The sequence below is a fragment of the Cyrtonyx montezumae genome, unplaced genomic scaffold (genome assembly GCF_038088225.1).
Source record: "Cyrtonyx montezumae isolate F1298 unplaced genomic scaffold, pur_monq_1.0 scaffold_5, whole genome shotgun sequence".
NCBI lineage: Eukaryota > Metazoa > Chordata > Aves > Galliformes > Odontophoridae > Cyrtonyx > Cyrtonyx montezumae.
The window spans coordinates 13,814,121-13,830,244 of record NW_027072056.1 but is presented as its reverse complement, the minus strand read 5'-3'; the positions used below and the strand labels follow the sequence as shown (position 1 = coordinate 13,830,244).

At 44.6% G+C, this 16,124-nt stretch overlaps 1 protein-coding gene across 1 annotated transcript in view; it reads left to right on the top strand.

Moving 5' to 3' along the window:
* The window catches only part of LPP (LIM domain containing preferred translocation partner in lipoma), a 370,558-nt gene that overhangs the window by 163,284 nt on the left and 191,150 nt on the right, over positions 1–16,124 (top strand). Inside the window, exon 6 of the mRNA XM_065748152.1 lies at positions 11,661–11,862. Coding sequence (XP_065604224.1) covers positions 11,670–11,862 — 193 coding nt within the window. The 5' untranslated portion in view covers positions 11,661–11,669. The remainder of the gene's footprint in view (positions 1–11,660; positions 11,863–16,124) is intronic.

The window sequence follows — 16,124 nt, the reverse complement described above, 5'->3', positions numbered from 1 at the left end:
GGTATGGGACTGAATGCGGATCCCTCGTGTCTTGGGCTTCCCTGGGTGATGCTGGAGCTGCAGTTCAGAATTGCCCATCACTACTTTTGCCTCTCTCCGCGTATTCTTACTGCTTGTGTGAGATCACATCTGTGTTTCCTTGTTGGACCTTTACATACACAAAATCATCAAGAAAACCAGTGCACAGAGTATGAGCATTATCTGAATAGTGCTGAACAGGAATGGAAAAAAAAAAAGCCCATCTGTTCTACAAAGAGGCAGTGTAAAGAGCAGGCTCTGTGACTAAATAAATTCACATCTGTTGAGCAGAACCATCAAATGGTGAGCAGAGGGGCCTAATGTGAATCACATGTTGAAACCACAAGTATGAGTGAGATGAGCTGCAAAAGAGAGAGCCTGGAAGTGTTGATCCATGTGAGCAACTGTTGGTTTCTCTCCTTATTCTCCTTCCCTTTCCCAGTTTCCTGAGTAAATGATGTAGCATCAAAAAACCCCAGACATACAGCCAGCCTTGTGCGTATGCACATCTTTGGGCGTGCATTTATATTCCTTGCATGATTAAATATATTGCATTGAGCCATTGCATCATAACTTCAATTGGAAGTCAGGAGAGTGATGAATTTCAGAGGGGGCTGCAGAGAAGAGAGGGCACAGCTGGCCGTGCTTTAGCAGAGAGAGCAGGTGAATCTGGTCCCTGGTGGTTGCTTCACCAGAATGGCTCTGAGGTCACTTGCTTTAAAAAGGGACTTGCTTAGTAGTGATTCTTCAGGGAAATGTTTCCAGCACTGTCATCACAGGGAACCTGATGACAGCAGCATAGAGACTTCAAAGCATAGGTTATGCCTGCATAAGCTCAAGCTAATTTCAAAATACTGTCTGTACTGGACCTATCACACTGCATCTTTCCATGGATCAATTTACTTTGCTGCTTAGGTTTTCCCCTTAGCATTCTAAGTCCTACAGAAACAAAGAGCAGCTCAAGTTTCTTTATTGGTTGCATTTACAATTTATTTTCTTTTTCTGTGCCAGGAACATATCAATACAATTGCAAAACATAGTGTTTTTATGACCTGAGGCAGCAGTTTCTAACTCAAAAAACAAGAAAGCTTTGGGGATGTGCACACAGCCCAGGTGCCTCAGCTGCATTGTTTGGTCTCCGTAGCCCCTTAGATAGTTCATCAGGAAGGGCTTGAATCTTCTCTCCCACAAGATGCCATGAAAAGAAACATAATAATTTTAATATCAAAGATGGTTTCTTGTAGCCATCCTCTCTTTTGTCCTAGATATTTTGCTGTGTATAAGGATGAGTTTGGAGGAGCAGAGTGGTGACAGATAAACCACGAGGCGTGCTTCACGCAGTTCCTGGTCCCGTGCAGTGTAGTGTGCTTTTTTCAGCAGATAGAGCCATGCTCGTGCAGCTCACCAGGTTTGTGAGCTCTGCAGGAATATGCTGGAGGTAATTAGGTGCTCTGAGGGACTGATGGGGTTGAAGATCCTTGTGAAATGGTTAAGGTGTGTGGTTCTTCCTTTCCTGCAAAAATACCCCGTGGTCGCAGTCCACTTCTTTATTTCCATGCCCACTGCCTGTCTTCTGAGAGAAGGCAGTGAACTTAGGGAAGCACTGGAATATTTTCTGAGGGCTCAAGTTTGAGCCATTTCATCCTAGGGAGCCAATGTGGCCAGTCTAGTTTCAATACTGTCGTCACAATAAGGCTTCATGCAGATTTCTGGGAAGGGGAACAAAGGACTGATGTGGTTGGCTAAAGCCAGAAGGCACCTATGGCGTGATGGTGGAACTTCTGGAGCTACCTTTTTGAGATGATGCACTCATTCAGCAACATTGCAAGTCCAGAGTGGCTGCCTGGCTGTTAGCTTCATTGCTGGCACTATGGTTTGCACCAGCTGGGGAATTCTCTCCCAGAGCTTTTTGCATCTTGAGTGAACAAACACTGAACTAATGTGGAAGAGCAAGTTTACTTGGTTGCTCTGGATAGTTTGAAGAGCTTGAAAGGAGAATTGAAAATCAAATCCCAACCACTTGTCTGCAGTCACCACTTTCTATCCAGAGCAGAACTAATACCCTCCAGTTACTAAAAGAGTGCTTTATCTTGATGTGCTCCAAAGTGTCAGCACACTTGCCTCTGTTCCTAATACTCCTCTTGACTCATTTCCCCCTGGTTCCAGAACATCCCTCTTTGAACGACCATCATCTCAAATAGCTGTATATTGTGCGTATTGCAAACTGCACGAGGTAGCTCACATCGCTTAACTTCTCCTCCTATCCATGTGTCCATGGACAGTCAGGGGCTTCACAGGTTTCTGCATCATCTCAAAAAATGCCTTTCATTCTATGATGTGCTGCCTTTCTTTGAAAGGACAGCATACTTCGGAGTATACAGTGGATGCCAGGTCAAATACGAGTTAGTGTGCACCGTCATTACAAATAAGCAGAGTGCATGACAGGTTGCTTCAGGAGAACCCTGTTACAAAGCTGTCACAGCCAGACACTTCTGTCCAAACTGCAAAACGAAGTGCCAGGGGTGTACATTGTGGATCAGGAGGTTCAGCTGGAGAGCTGGAAAAAGCGTGTTCACTGGGAAAATAGTACAACGTGTGAACAAGTCACTAGAGTTGATTCTCTGTTTTGGAGGTTTTCAAGGACAAAGCTATGGTGAGTCTTATCTACTGTTAAGTCAAGCTTTATCTAAAAGCAGGACTCAACAGCCAGCAGAGATGGTCCTTCTTTTCTGAGTATACCTTGGGCTGCCAGTTTCTTAAAGAAGAATGCACTTTTATTCTTCAGTTTTGCTTTGTGTTGCAAAAGAAAGGCAGGAATACATTAGGGTGCTGATGTCCTGAGAATGTCAAATCACCTGTTGTTGTGAAACTTAGAAAAATGTAGTCTTTTTCTGGCCTCTTGCACAAAGGAGTGCGTGTACTTCTTTTCCTACAGCTTTCAGGCACTCAAGTGTCTTGCTTCCATTAGCAATATCTTTGCAACATCAGTTCCCAGCCATCTGGCAGCAGTCGCTCTTCTGTGTATTAGGATATAAGATTTTCCATAGGAAAAAGTCTATTTCCCCTGATTATTTGCAAGGTACCACAGGCTGAGCTGCCAAAAATGAGGCACAGGTTGATGCAGTGCTCAGGGATGAGGAGAAAGCATCCAAGGATTTATTATAATGGAGGCTGTGACTTCAGAACAGCTTGGAGTCTGGGCAGGAAAAGTTAAGTGGATCAGGTGGGAGGGAAAGAATCAGGGATTAAAGATTTTGGTCCTGGACACAGTTCCTGCCCATTAACTGATTTTTAGGCTTAACAGTTTCAGTGTTTGGCTTGTACTACTGGCCCCTTGAGGTTGGCCCACAAGAAGATTGGCTGTCGTGTTTGCCTTGCATTGGCATTCCACTCAAATGTGACTCTTGCTGTGTCCATATTCTGGGCTGCAGCTCTTCTCCCATTCACAGAAATCTTCTCGGCAGCTTGTGTTGTAGTCTGCAAACTGTCTTCTTCCAGGGATGGTAGCAGCTGACTCTTCCTGCAACCGCATCTATTTTAGGAGAGAAATGCAGTGCAGGGAACCTGCCATAAATTACAGCTTACCTACACCCACATAGCCTTGCTGAGTTGCACCTCAAACTCTGCTCTGTTGCCATGTTCATTTTGTATCAGTTTCCCTTCTCGACTGGGCTCAGATCCCTGCTGTTTCTCCCCAGGCGGAGACATAAACACACAGCTCTCTGTAAAGCTAATACAATTATCTGTGTGTCAATACGCTGCCACGGTCCCATTTGGTCCCACTGGGGTCCTGTTGATATCTCACTGCTGAGCTGAATGTCAGTTCTGCATGGTTCCTTCTTGTTTACAGGCAGCATCAGCATCCAAACAGCCTCAGCTTGCTCTGAAAGCTTTAACCTTGCCATCTTTGTGTTGTCTTAGTTTCTTTTCTCAGACGTGGGATCCTCTTGATAGACCTGATTGCATTGTGTGCCCGCTGGCTGGGTGCACTCCATGTTGCTTAGCAGTGCCTTGCTGACTTTTTTTGGCAGAAGGATCTTGAGAATAAATGGTGTGCAGGAAAACAGTATTTTTGTAAGGAGTTCATGGTCTAAGACTCCCAAAAATAACCTCTCTGCCTGTTTTTTTTTTCTTTTTTGCTGTCCCTATTAATATATTTCCTCTCTCATTCGTAAAATTCTCAAGCATCCATCTCAAACTTTCCTTCGTGATGCAGCAACACCCTCACAAATGTGTAGGTCAAGTTATCAGGAAGAAAAGCTCAAGAACTGGAAGAAATTTTTCTAACTCAGAGCTACCTCTTGGCTCAGCTCCGAAGGTTCAACCACAAACTTTGTTGTATTTGAATAAGCATTTTGGGCCACCACCAGGTCTACCTCCTCTACTGCAATTGCCTTGGGGTTGTGACCACAGGTAGCTGAGGCCTTGGATTAACATTTTATCCAGTATAATTGTGTTTGGAGTTGCTGAGGACTGTCTCATTCCACAGGAGTCAGGAATCAGCTGCTCTCTCGTGAAATTGTAATGTGGTCATTAGAGTTGTATTAGATGAGATAGATCTATGTATCTCCAGGGAGTCAGTTCTATCCCTTTGTTTCAATGCACATGGGCCAGTCAAGTTTAATTCCTTAGAATTTTAGAGCCTAGTTTGTCATCCAACACCAGGATGTGACATGGCTGTAAAAGGAAGATCTTGTCCATCAGCTTTTATGTTCGTGTTTTGGAGCAGCAGTCAAGTTCAAATAGCCTGCATCTAATCCCAAAACTACTAATGCAATTATACTGGGAAAGAAAATAAATTTTATGTTTAGTTTGCCCTTCTACCTTTCCCATGTTTGATGCGAGAGAAACAAACCAAAAGAAACTTAAAGAAAAAGGAAGTTTTCAGTTGATGCCAACATTGCCCCAGCAGCAGGATTTTGGAGTAAGATGGAAAGTGGTGTGGGATTGGTATCTGATGACTTTCACTTGTGGTAAGCAGCGTGGTAGGAGTGATCCTTCTAGCAAATCTCTTGTCATCTCCACCATGGCCTTGCTGTCTTTGTGTTACATCTGCTTAACACTGTAAAAGTTGCAGTGACTTAGTATGTAAAGCAAAAGTCAAATCCCAACTACTGTGTAACTGCTGGCGGAAAATGAAGCTTGGGTGTGGCTGTGCTAGAGAAAGTTGTTTTCCAAGTATTTGTTACTTAGAAGAAAGGGCTCACGCCATATTCAAGAACTGTATTGCTGCAAACCCTTTTGAATTCAGATAAAGCCATTGCTGCAAGTCTTAGATCTTAAGAGTGTTGATAATTGATTTTGGAAGGGATCTCTGGAGGTCATCTGGGCCAAGCCTTTGCTCAAAGCAGGGAGGACTTTGAATTTCAATCTGGTATTCTGAAAGATCCCATGAAAATTGATTGAAGCTGTTAAAGCCAGAGTGAGATGATACTAGATTATATGATTCGAGGAATAATTCAGTACAGACAGTGCTGTAACTGGGTTTCTTTCACCTTTAATTCCTCTGATTACATTAGTGATGTCCCACAGCAGGAAGCTGGTGAATGCTTTCAGCCCTATTTAACTGAAGAAGAGACTTCAATTTATTTTGATCCAAGCAATTGGAAGAAACTCCAGTGCTGGGGGGAGAGAAAGATATAAATTTACTTCAGCTGACTCCTGCTGTAAATGACAATGCAAAACATCAACAAACATCCAGAAGTGGTGCAAAATGTGTACAAGCAAAGAGGCCTAGTCTCAGGGAGAGATCTGCCATGGGGGGTTAGAGCCTGTGCATTAAGTCTTTCTGTATGGTCAAGAAAGCAATCACTGGGCTCACCCAGCTCCTGCTAGCTGCTCCAGGTCAGTTCAGCCCCAAACAACAGTCCCAGTGCTGGGAGTTTTCTTGTGGCTTTGCGGTTCTCCTGGTTGCTGATGTGGTGTTTGAGGACCCTAGTTAGTTTGCTGCTGGGAGGTTCTGAGGGAGGAGCGGAGCTTCTTGGGGCTGGTTAATATTGCAGGTCTTAAATTTTGTGAGATGTTGTGCAGATCAGCAAGAATTAGGGGAGTTTAAAAGGGATCACAGTTTCCCCAAATCACATAATTTCCCGTATGATGTAAAATTGACGAAGATAAATCGTTCCATATGGGAAAGACATCCCAGGAGGGCTTGGGCTGAGTTTGTAAGTAGCTATGGTGCTTCCTTTGTTTGGTTAAAGACCTCTAATGAGACCAGAATTTTGACATTATATCCTCTTCTGGAGGCCACAAGAAGCCGGAAAGCTTCATGGCTAGAGATCACTGGCCGTAAGTGGAGAAATAAATTCACTTAACATTCAAAGTGGAATGATGCCAAGGGAAACAAGCAGCTTTGGGAGTTTATAAAGACCAAATCTCTCTGGTCAGCCTCAATTACTGCTCTGGGCTAATTAGCGAAGTGGAGGTGACAAGGACAAAGGAAAGAACTGTAATTTAGCAGAGCATTTGGGTTCTGCTTTTGGGAATTTCAGGAAGAAAAAAAAAGACAAGTTTAGGTTAGAAACATCCAGTTTGCATCTCACTGAAAAAGGCAAAATGTGGCACAGTTTTGCCACAGAAAGGGTGTCCCCTTGGTTCAGTATGAGAACTTTTCTTTAAAACTTAGCTGGAAAATGATGTAGAGTCATAAATTTTCAAGTTCTCTTGTGTTGATGGAAGAGAAGGGAATGTGGGGACATTGTAATCTGCCTTTCTACACCTGACTCTTTTAATCCTGTTGAGATGAGCTTTGCCTATCCAGAGAAGGAGGTGTCCTGGTTCTTTCTCTGAATAGTATCAGACAGAAGCTACTGGAGGGCTTCCAGAAGCACCTTGTGTTGGCAAACAGGGTGCTGACCTCCCCCCATGGTTTGTCAGCCCTGTGGCCTGGGTAACACAAAGAACCTGAACCAAGCTAGCAGATTAGGAAGAGGTAGGATGGAAGACAGAGCTGGTTGTCTGGAAGAACAGACTGTTGTTGCTCATTTTATGTTAAACACTGTTGCTACCCACTATGAAGCATTAGCTTAATTAACTCAGGGACAAATTCTTCTGTCTTGGCGAAGTCCGTCAACATCCAAGGAGTATTTGGTCCGTGTTATAAATATGAAAATGAAATGAAGATTTATTTGGGTACAATCTAATCATGGAAAAGCCTGTCTCAGAGATGAATGTACTACCAACTTCCAGATAGACAAATTGGTACTCTGCCCTTTCATTGGTTCTGATGTGAGGCTAAATTGACTTGGAAGCCTCTTTGTATTACCTTTGCTTCTCAAAGGTGAGTGACATCCTGTAATTAAAAGCAAAAATAACCCAAGCACTTCTGCATACCCTTAAAACAAACAAACAAACAAAAACCAGACAGTAAACCTTGTCAGGCTTTTATTATGTTCTAATGTTATCCTCTATTGATATTCCTAGTCTGATGATTTTAGGTAGTGCAGTCTCATCATGAGATTCCAACTCCTCTGCTGTAGTGTGTTCCTTTGTGGTTAGATTTTTTTCTGGACTTAAGGCATTAAGATTGTCCTAGTGATAGAATCAGAGCACATGCTTTTCCTTATTTATGTAGTGTGATTTTACTCTTGGCTCTTAATGTTATTTGTCATGGTTAGTTTGGTCTTATCCTCTACCTCCAAAAGAAGGTGATGACTAATGCTTCCAAGGAATGAAGGATAACAGAACCTCAGGCAGCCACAGCTGAAGTTGGTGTGGTTTTGTCTTTGATGTTATTCATCCTATTACTCTTTGCATTGTAAGTTTCCGTTCTTGGAAAAAATGGTCAAATGCTAGCAACCACCACCTCAGTAAAGCTGCTGAAAAATTGAAAAGAGTTTAGAGTAAATATGTGTGAGTGAATCAAGAGAAGTCTGTTCTAACCAGTGAGCTTAATTGCTACTTAATTTAAATGTTTTGATTTGATTTCACCAAAGAGCTGGCTGTGTTCTGAGAGGATCTGCATGCAGAAGGGAGGTAGGAGTGTAGCGAAATCCAGTGCTTGGAGGTGGAGCTAGATAAATTTAAGCCAGGTATAAAGGAGAATCCATAACACTGGTGCTTAATTGCTTGCCCAAATAGTTTACTGAGTGCAGCAGTGAATTCCCCAATACATGCATTCTTCCAGAAGGCTGCAGTCCCCTGTATTGCATTGCTTGGGGCCTTTTACCCTAGGCACAAAGTCACATGCCCCGCAGAAGAAGAAAAATGTTGGAATGATCAGAACAAACCCAGAAGTTTAGCTTCAGCTGTTAAAAAGAGATCTATTCTTTTTTGTTTTTTATGATCTTGCGTAGTTAGGCTAAATTTAATTGAGGCTGGGGAGCTGGGGCTGGAACAGACGAGGAAAAGGGAACTTGCTGAAAACATTGTCAAGGCACAGATAGCAAAAACGAGTGACAGCAAATGCATGACAGAGAATGAGAGGAGGAGAAAGAGGAAGAGAAAAGGCTAACGGGAAACAATTAGAAAACACCACCGCCACGAAACAAAGCTGCGTGCCAGCCTACAGTTAGCAACTGAATTACACCAGTGTGGTCTTATATTCCCAAACTGCCTGTCAGAAAACTGCTCTTTAAGCTCGTTCATGAGATGCCACACTGTCATCAACTATCCCAGCACTACCCGGCCTGCTGCTGCAGCAGATAGCTCTGGATTATGTGTCGCTCAGCCCATCCTTGCCTTGTGGCAAACCATAAGGGGACCAAGGCATGTTTCCTGGGAGGTAGCTAAGAACAAGCTATGGAGCTGTCAGAATGGGTGATGATAATCTTGTTAGCACTGTTTCTTTTTGCTTGAATTGGTGTGGAGGTAACACTTGTGCTCTGAAGGGGCTTTTGTGCAGTGGGATGATCCAGGATGCTTTTAGCAATGGGCAAGATACAGCAGACTTTGGAGGTAATAAGAACAGAGTGTCCTGTATAGCTCTAAAGCACTGCCTTCTGCTCTTAAGCCTAGGTAGCTGCCTGAGATTTATTGCTGTACGTTACATTTTCGAATGATGTGGGAGGTAGAGGTGGCCAGGTAGGTGAATTTTAGTGTTTCAGTGTCATCTTCTGTGTCCAGTGGGGCTGGTGTTGGTAACGGGAAGTACCAGCAATGGGGGAGTGTGGTCTGTCCTGCCTGTCATGGCTGGTTTCCTCTACAGCCCTGAACGGAGGACATGCCTTTCACTTCTTGCTTTCAGAATGATGTTCTGCTCTGTCAGTATGAGGTCAGCTGGCATCCGTGTCTGGGAGGGTAAGCTCCCTTCTTGCACCTTGGCTTTGGATGCTCTTCAGTCTGCAAGGTGCTCCTGCCACACCCCTCATTTGTAGCCAGCCCCTCCATGCTGGCCCCAGTGGTTCCATTCACTGGTATCTCATGTCCAATGCAACGGGCTCATCCTACAGCAGCAGGAATTGCAAAACCTGTCATGCTGAGCAGCAGCAGCAGTGCATGGTGAGAAAGTACTGGGGCCATGTTACAGTTCTCTAGCACACAAAAAGTGGTGGAGATAGAAGGGGACCACAAACTGCCCGTCCCCTAGTTTTGGGACTGGCTCTTCATTGCAGTCGTTAAGTACAAATGACTCTTCCAGTAAGAATCTTGTAACCTGGAAGAAACTTACTGGGCTGGAAGAGGCACGCATCCATATACATCAGTTTTAACAAGCATTGCTGATACCATTGCTGGAGGTACCATCTCCACACTGCCGCATGGAGACCTTGCTCCTTCCTCACCTCTGCCCCCTGTGACTCAGCATTACTGCCTAATAGCAGATTGCTAGGACAAGGCTGCTCTTATCGGAGTCCATCAGACTACTTTCTCTGGTTTATATCCAAGAGTCCTTATCTGCTTCTTCAATATGAGGCTCACCTGATTTTGCTCCACCATAAAGCTTCTAGAACTGAAATGCTTTGCCAGGCAGGATGAGCTGGCAAAACAGCTCCTCACCCAAGTCCCAGTGGCTTGGTCCTGACAGTTGCAGTGACATCTGGTCTCAAACTAGGAGAAAAGGAAGAGTGATTTCTACTTTTCTTTTTTCCTCTAGGTAGACTTAACTATGCTGTCAAATGTACCTTTCTCCTGCCTAAATGTTCTGTATAATTGTGGTGAATAGTTGGTTGTCCCTGAGAAGGTGTGTGCGTATGGAAGTGATTGCTTTGTGGCACCAAGAATGTGCCCAGGTTGGCAGGACATGCTACTGTAGCTGTATTCCTGCTAAAGTATCAACGAGAAGATATTTGGTCTCATGTTTGATGGTAGGTGGCAAAGGTGGTGATATCAGTCATGCACTTGCATTCAGATATTAAGCACTGACCTTTATAGCTGGCTGCATGTGGCTGCAATTCTCAGCTTTGGAAATGCCTTGTCTTGAGACATTCAAATAGATGGCTGCATTGTGACCACAGAGCTGTGTCAGAATAGTTAGAGAGCTGTAGAGCTGTGAGGCTCGGTAATGATTTAACTCCAAGGGGATGTCCACCAGCCAGAGGCTGCCTTTCATCTGTCTTCGTTTGTTTTCCCAACCTGACCTCAGAGAACTGTTCACACCCATTGGTAAATCCTGGTACAGCCACTCAGCAGATGCTCCCAACACCTCTGCTCAGGCAGCAGCTAGAAACTCTCTTTGCAAATCCAGCAGTACCTTTGCTTTGCCTCACTTTGTCCAGCTGGAACTGCCTTTATGCAACAGCAGTCAGCTAATGTCTGCCCTGGCCCAGTGCTATCTCTTGCACCTATCCTTTTCCAAGCTTTCTGATTCCAGATTGAGTCCCAGCTGCCCCTGATAAGCAGAGCCCTGAGGTGTCCTGACACCAAAGCAGAGCACAGACAGGCACTTGCAGGCTCCAGAATTAGCAGTGGCTTTTGTCCATGCAGGATCTTCAGTTCCTTGCTGCAGCTCAAAACCAGCTTAGAGGGATAACATGATGCTGCTGTAAGACCATTGCTGCTACCCAACAGCTGTTTCTTGTGTGTGGTGCACAGCACTTGTTCGCTGCAGTTCAGCCCATTATGAACAGGGTTTTTTTTATGGGAAATATTTTCAGCAGCGTCTGAGTCCAGTTCTCAAAAGTGATGTAGGCTGTTAAGAGGCCAATGCCAAGATCTTCATAAATAAGTAATGGTTTGGGCTGTCTTTTTTATTCCTGTTACACAAGTTGAGATGTCTAAAAGGAGCCCGGTTGTCAGCGGTTGTGGAATTCTGGCAGTTTTTCAAAATTGACGTGCTTTTAAAATATCTTAATCTGGGCATTCAGAAATGGAGGCATCAAGAAGGATTAGCTGCTTTTGAAATCCTTTTTCTTAAAAGTTTAAGTGAAAGGCAGTGGAATTTGGGGCTATAAATGTCATGTTGAGAAATGCTAAAGGTTATATTTTGGAAGTGTGTGTCTGCACACCTGTAATGGCACTTTTTCCCTGAGAAACTGCACCACTGTGTGTTAATGTGCTCACAAAGTCCTAACAGGGAAAAGTCAAATGTATAACTGTCTTGCTGAACGGGCGACAGGAGTGATGGGCTTCTCTGGTGTATTGGTCTGCCTCAACTTCAGTTTGTATCTGAATTCTCATTAAATGGTTTTGTGGGTTTAATCAGCGTTTACAACAGCTAGTCCCCCAGCCTGAATTCCTGATGTGTGGTTCTTGTTTTCCTCTCTCAGATCTGAACCATGTCCCACCCATCCTGGCTGCTGCCCAAGGGTAACAACGAGCTGGTCGGTCACGTTCCAGCAAGGATGGAGACCACGCATGCCTTTGGGACTCCCAGCATCTCCATGTCCACCCAGCAGACACCAAAGAAGTTTGCACCTGTTGTTGCCCCCAAGCCAAAGTACAACCCATACAAGCAACCAGGAGGTGATGGTGAGTACATTTTATTTTTTTTAGGGAGGAACCACAAGTCTTATTCAGGGAAATAGACCTCTAACACAAACTGTGTTTGACGTACTCTTGGTTCATGAGTTTGTGGTAGTCTCCCCCCCATCATTTTTGAGATCATTCAAATCAATCAGAACGTGAAAGAACCATGTACCCTCTGGCAAGCTACCCTCCTGAGTGGTGCAGTATTACAGTTCTTTTGTTTTTATTGGAAGCAAGCATCCTCTCCCTAAGACTGATACTTTTCCAGGTGTTTTTCTTGTTTCAATTCTGCCGGTACATGTTGATCCAAGAAGCTGGACCTTGAACACCCTTTTCAGTTTTGTTTTTCTTTTACGGCAGCACAAGGGGACTCCTCTACAAATGTGGGATTGAGTTGGGGGTGTGGGTAGGAATGCATGTATTTGGCAGAGTGGGTTTCAACGTGGTTCCTCTCCTGCCTGTTGGTTTGATTCAGGTTTACTTTTTCTCCTCTGCTGTGTCAGGCTCTTGAATGTGAGATAGTTTAATGGCATGGTTATGTGGATATTTATGTGACCACTGCTGTAGCTTTTGAAGATGTTTTGTCAGTAAAACAAAAGCTTTCCAGTCACCGTACATTGGCCTCACCTCGTCTCCTGCTTTAAAAGTCTGGCTCTCTTCATTCAGTTGAGCAGCAAGTGTAGGAGTTGGGTTCCTGTTCCATGGACACATGGAGGAGGGGATAAACTTGGGGACAGACTCCATTGTACTCAAGAAAATTGCCAAATCAGCTTTTGAATGTCAGTTTTGGATGTTCTTCTTTGTACCATCTCCACTTTTCCCTCTTTTATATTGAGTGTAATAAGGTAAAAGTTGTCTGTAATTTTTTCTTCCTTTTTCTACTCTTTTCAGAGTGTGTGCAGGAAGACTACATGATAATGGGAAGGAGAAAGAAAAACAGAGCAATATATTAAGTCTCCCACTTAAGCAATTTTCTAAAGTTAAGGACATTTAGTAGGGAGTTGGAAAAGTCTAACTAGTGTTTCATTTTTTTTCCTCTGCCACTCTTAACTTCAGAGAATTTGAAACGAAAAAAGAAAATGTGTTGGAGGGGAAAACTCAGTCATATGCACCTGTTCTGTTGCCTTCAGTAACAAAACATTAACGAGTAAGGGAGAGAAAGACATTTGGAATTAAAAAAAGTAAAAATAATCCATTTCTGAATTGCGATGAAAATGTCACTTTCAAGTAAAGTGGAAACTCTTATTTTTTAAATTCTCCTACAATTTAAGATAATAATGAAAAATGACACATTTTTTTTCCCCGGGAAAACTGTTGTTGATCATCCAGAAATGTCACTATGCCTTAATTGTTGATGCTTTAATTATAATAGATCTGATTATAAGTGACTCAGGAACATCCCAACAACCTTCTAAAAAAATCCTTTGTTTATTGGCACTGGGGGGAAGGAAATGTCCTCTCAGCAGCACCCCAGTACTGCAGCCTGAGAAAGGTAGATGAGCCTCACCAGCATTTCTTGTGCAGCGTTGAGTACACAGTCCTGCAAGCACGTTAACATAGCCAGGTTTGATGGAAATGGGGAGATTTGGGGAACTTATGAGGGCCCTCTGCAGATTCTGGATGTTAAGAGGTGCCATTATCATTTGACGGGCTTGAAAGAAATGAGGGATAGTGAAGACTTGATCGGGGATTGGCTTAGTGATGTGACAGCGTACCGGCAGCTTAAGCTAATCCAATTTCAGAGGGTGACACACTGCTGGTCAGTGTCAGCAGCTGGTGCAAAGCCATTAGCTCGACCATATATAACCCTGAGAACATGAGGCTTCCGGGATCTGGCAGGTGAGATGGGACAGCAAGAAAATACTTAGCCCACCACGCCTCATTCACTTTTTATGGCTGTGTTCTCTCTTCCTGGCTCCCTGCTTGTTTCGTCAGTGACCTCTGTTGTTTGACTCAAAGGAGCTTTGAAATGAGTTAGAAACAGTTAAAACGAATTAAAAGAAAAACAAAAGCCACAACAGCCAGCAGTTTATAAGGCAGGAGCATTTTAATGTGCTGGAAGCAGTCAAGGCGTGCGTGGTTTAGACCAGCTAAGTGAGCAATTTTCTCGGTGGTGCTGGTCCCCCTCCTTGCTGTTTGCCATGCTGCCTTGCTGAGACTTGTTTTGAGCTGGATGTGTCAACTCATCAGAGCAGAGACCATGTCTTGCTGTCGCAGGGATCTGTTTGGGGGCCTTGGGGTATGACTGCAGTAGTAATAACAATAATAAATAAGAACATAGCTCTGATTAATGTGCTGCATGGGTTTGTGCCGCAGAGCTGTAGCTGGAGAGGCGGGTGCAGCTGTGTTTTTACGGACCAGACTTCCACGTGCTGCGGTCTGCTCTTGCTTTCTGGAGGATTTAGTGCTAGCCTTCCCTGTTGCAGCAGCTCACGGGGGATTAACCTTGCTTACCTCAAATGCTCCTTTCCTGGTGTACTGCTGTGCTGGGGTCTGTAACTCCTGCCCTGTTGTAGCCTTTCTCTTTCGAGATGAATTTCTGTGCCAGAGTCTCAGAGCCAAGCAGGAGCTCCGCTGGCATGGCAGTGTGCTGGGGCTCATCTGCTCCCTGCTCCATCCATATGGTCCCTTGCTGCTGCTCTGTACTTCTGATGCTTCCTCCCTGGCGTTGGGGAGGGGATGTTTTGCTCCCCCCACCTCTCAGCCCTCTGCAACACCCTGCTCAAATCACTGTGTGCTCTTTTTCTGTGAGAAGAATCGCTGCTGGTGTCTGTTTTCAGTAAGTCCAACCCAAGGGTAAAAACACTGCTGTTCAGCGTAGACTCAATCCTGGAAAGTCTTAGCACTGTGATTCCCACTGTCCTGCACAGCTCTGTATTTACCCCACAGATGGAGGAGAGCTGTTTGAGCTAAAGGAATGTGTTTTTGTACAAGACAAAGAAGTGTCTATGGGAAGGAAACAGCGAATGAGCAAGACTGGAAATGAAAATTAGGTGTCCAGACATTCAGGCAGTGGCTCTAAAAAAGCCACTGGGCAGGAGCATTGGGGTCAAGGATGATTTTCTGATGGAACATCCTTGGATGTGTTTATGTATGGGAAAACATCTGTCTGCTGGGGCAAGGTGAGTCCTGAGATGAGTGAGACATCATTCTGCCATGGGTCTTGGCAGTCCACACCTCTCGCTTTTCTCTCGGTGCTCATGTGTGCTTAGTACTGCATGCTTCCTCTCCACATTCCTCGGGCCCCATCCAGCAACGTGCACAGCAGGTGGTGACTGCAGAACCACGCAGTTCAGGTATGCTCTCCTTCACTGAGCATTGAGCTAAGAGTGCAGAGAGGGGGCAGAAGGCCCTTTTCCAGTTTCTTTATAAGCCCTTCCTCTTTTCCCTCCCAGTTATTCTCATGCTTTCCAGTTTTTGCACTAAAATTGGTATTTCAGTGCTGGCAGGAGCTCACATGCTCCATGGCATGGGGAGGAGAGTTGGCAGGAGCTCTGAAATGAGTACTGCTGGAGTGTGCTGGGGTGCTGCCAGGGCTTGTGAGGTCAGAACCAGGGGGTTTCAAAACCATACTGAAGTCAGCCTTGGGTGCTCGGAATCCTGACTCGGAGCTCCTTGAGTCATTGAATGGTTTTGAGTGCAGTGAGAGTGTCAGGCTTTGTGGTGTGATTTGCCTTTGGATTACATCCTTGGGGTTTCATAACCTCAAAAGCTCTTTCCCCCTTGCCTTCCTCTCCCAGTACAATCCTGTGGACATGAAGCAGTGCAAGGAATAGCACAGTGCTGATGCAGACCAAGCCTATGGGCTATGGGTGATGGGAACACCCAGACAAAGCCAAAAAAAGGGGGCACAGTGGGCACATTGCTGGGGAAGGACAGTAAATGACAGTAAAGGATTTGTGGGGAGGACAATGTTCTGAAGAAGGAGCATCACCAAGGCTGATAGAGCATCTATACCTTGTAATGAAAATGCCACCTGGCTGAGAAACGTGGATGAAGGCTTCCATCTCTGTCGCCCTTTGCTGTTAAAGAAATGAGGCTCCTTGTATTCTTACAATATATGGTTTGAATTTTGGCTGGTCCTCTGTGGAGCCAGCAGTTGGACTCCGTTGTCCCTGGAGGTGTTCACAAACTGGAGATGTGGCACTAAAGGACATGGGTTAGAGGGCCCTGTGGGGATGAGTTGATGGTTGGACTAGATGATCTTAGAGGTCTTCTTCAACCTAATGATGTTATGTATGATTCTATGCTTGTGGGTCCCTTCC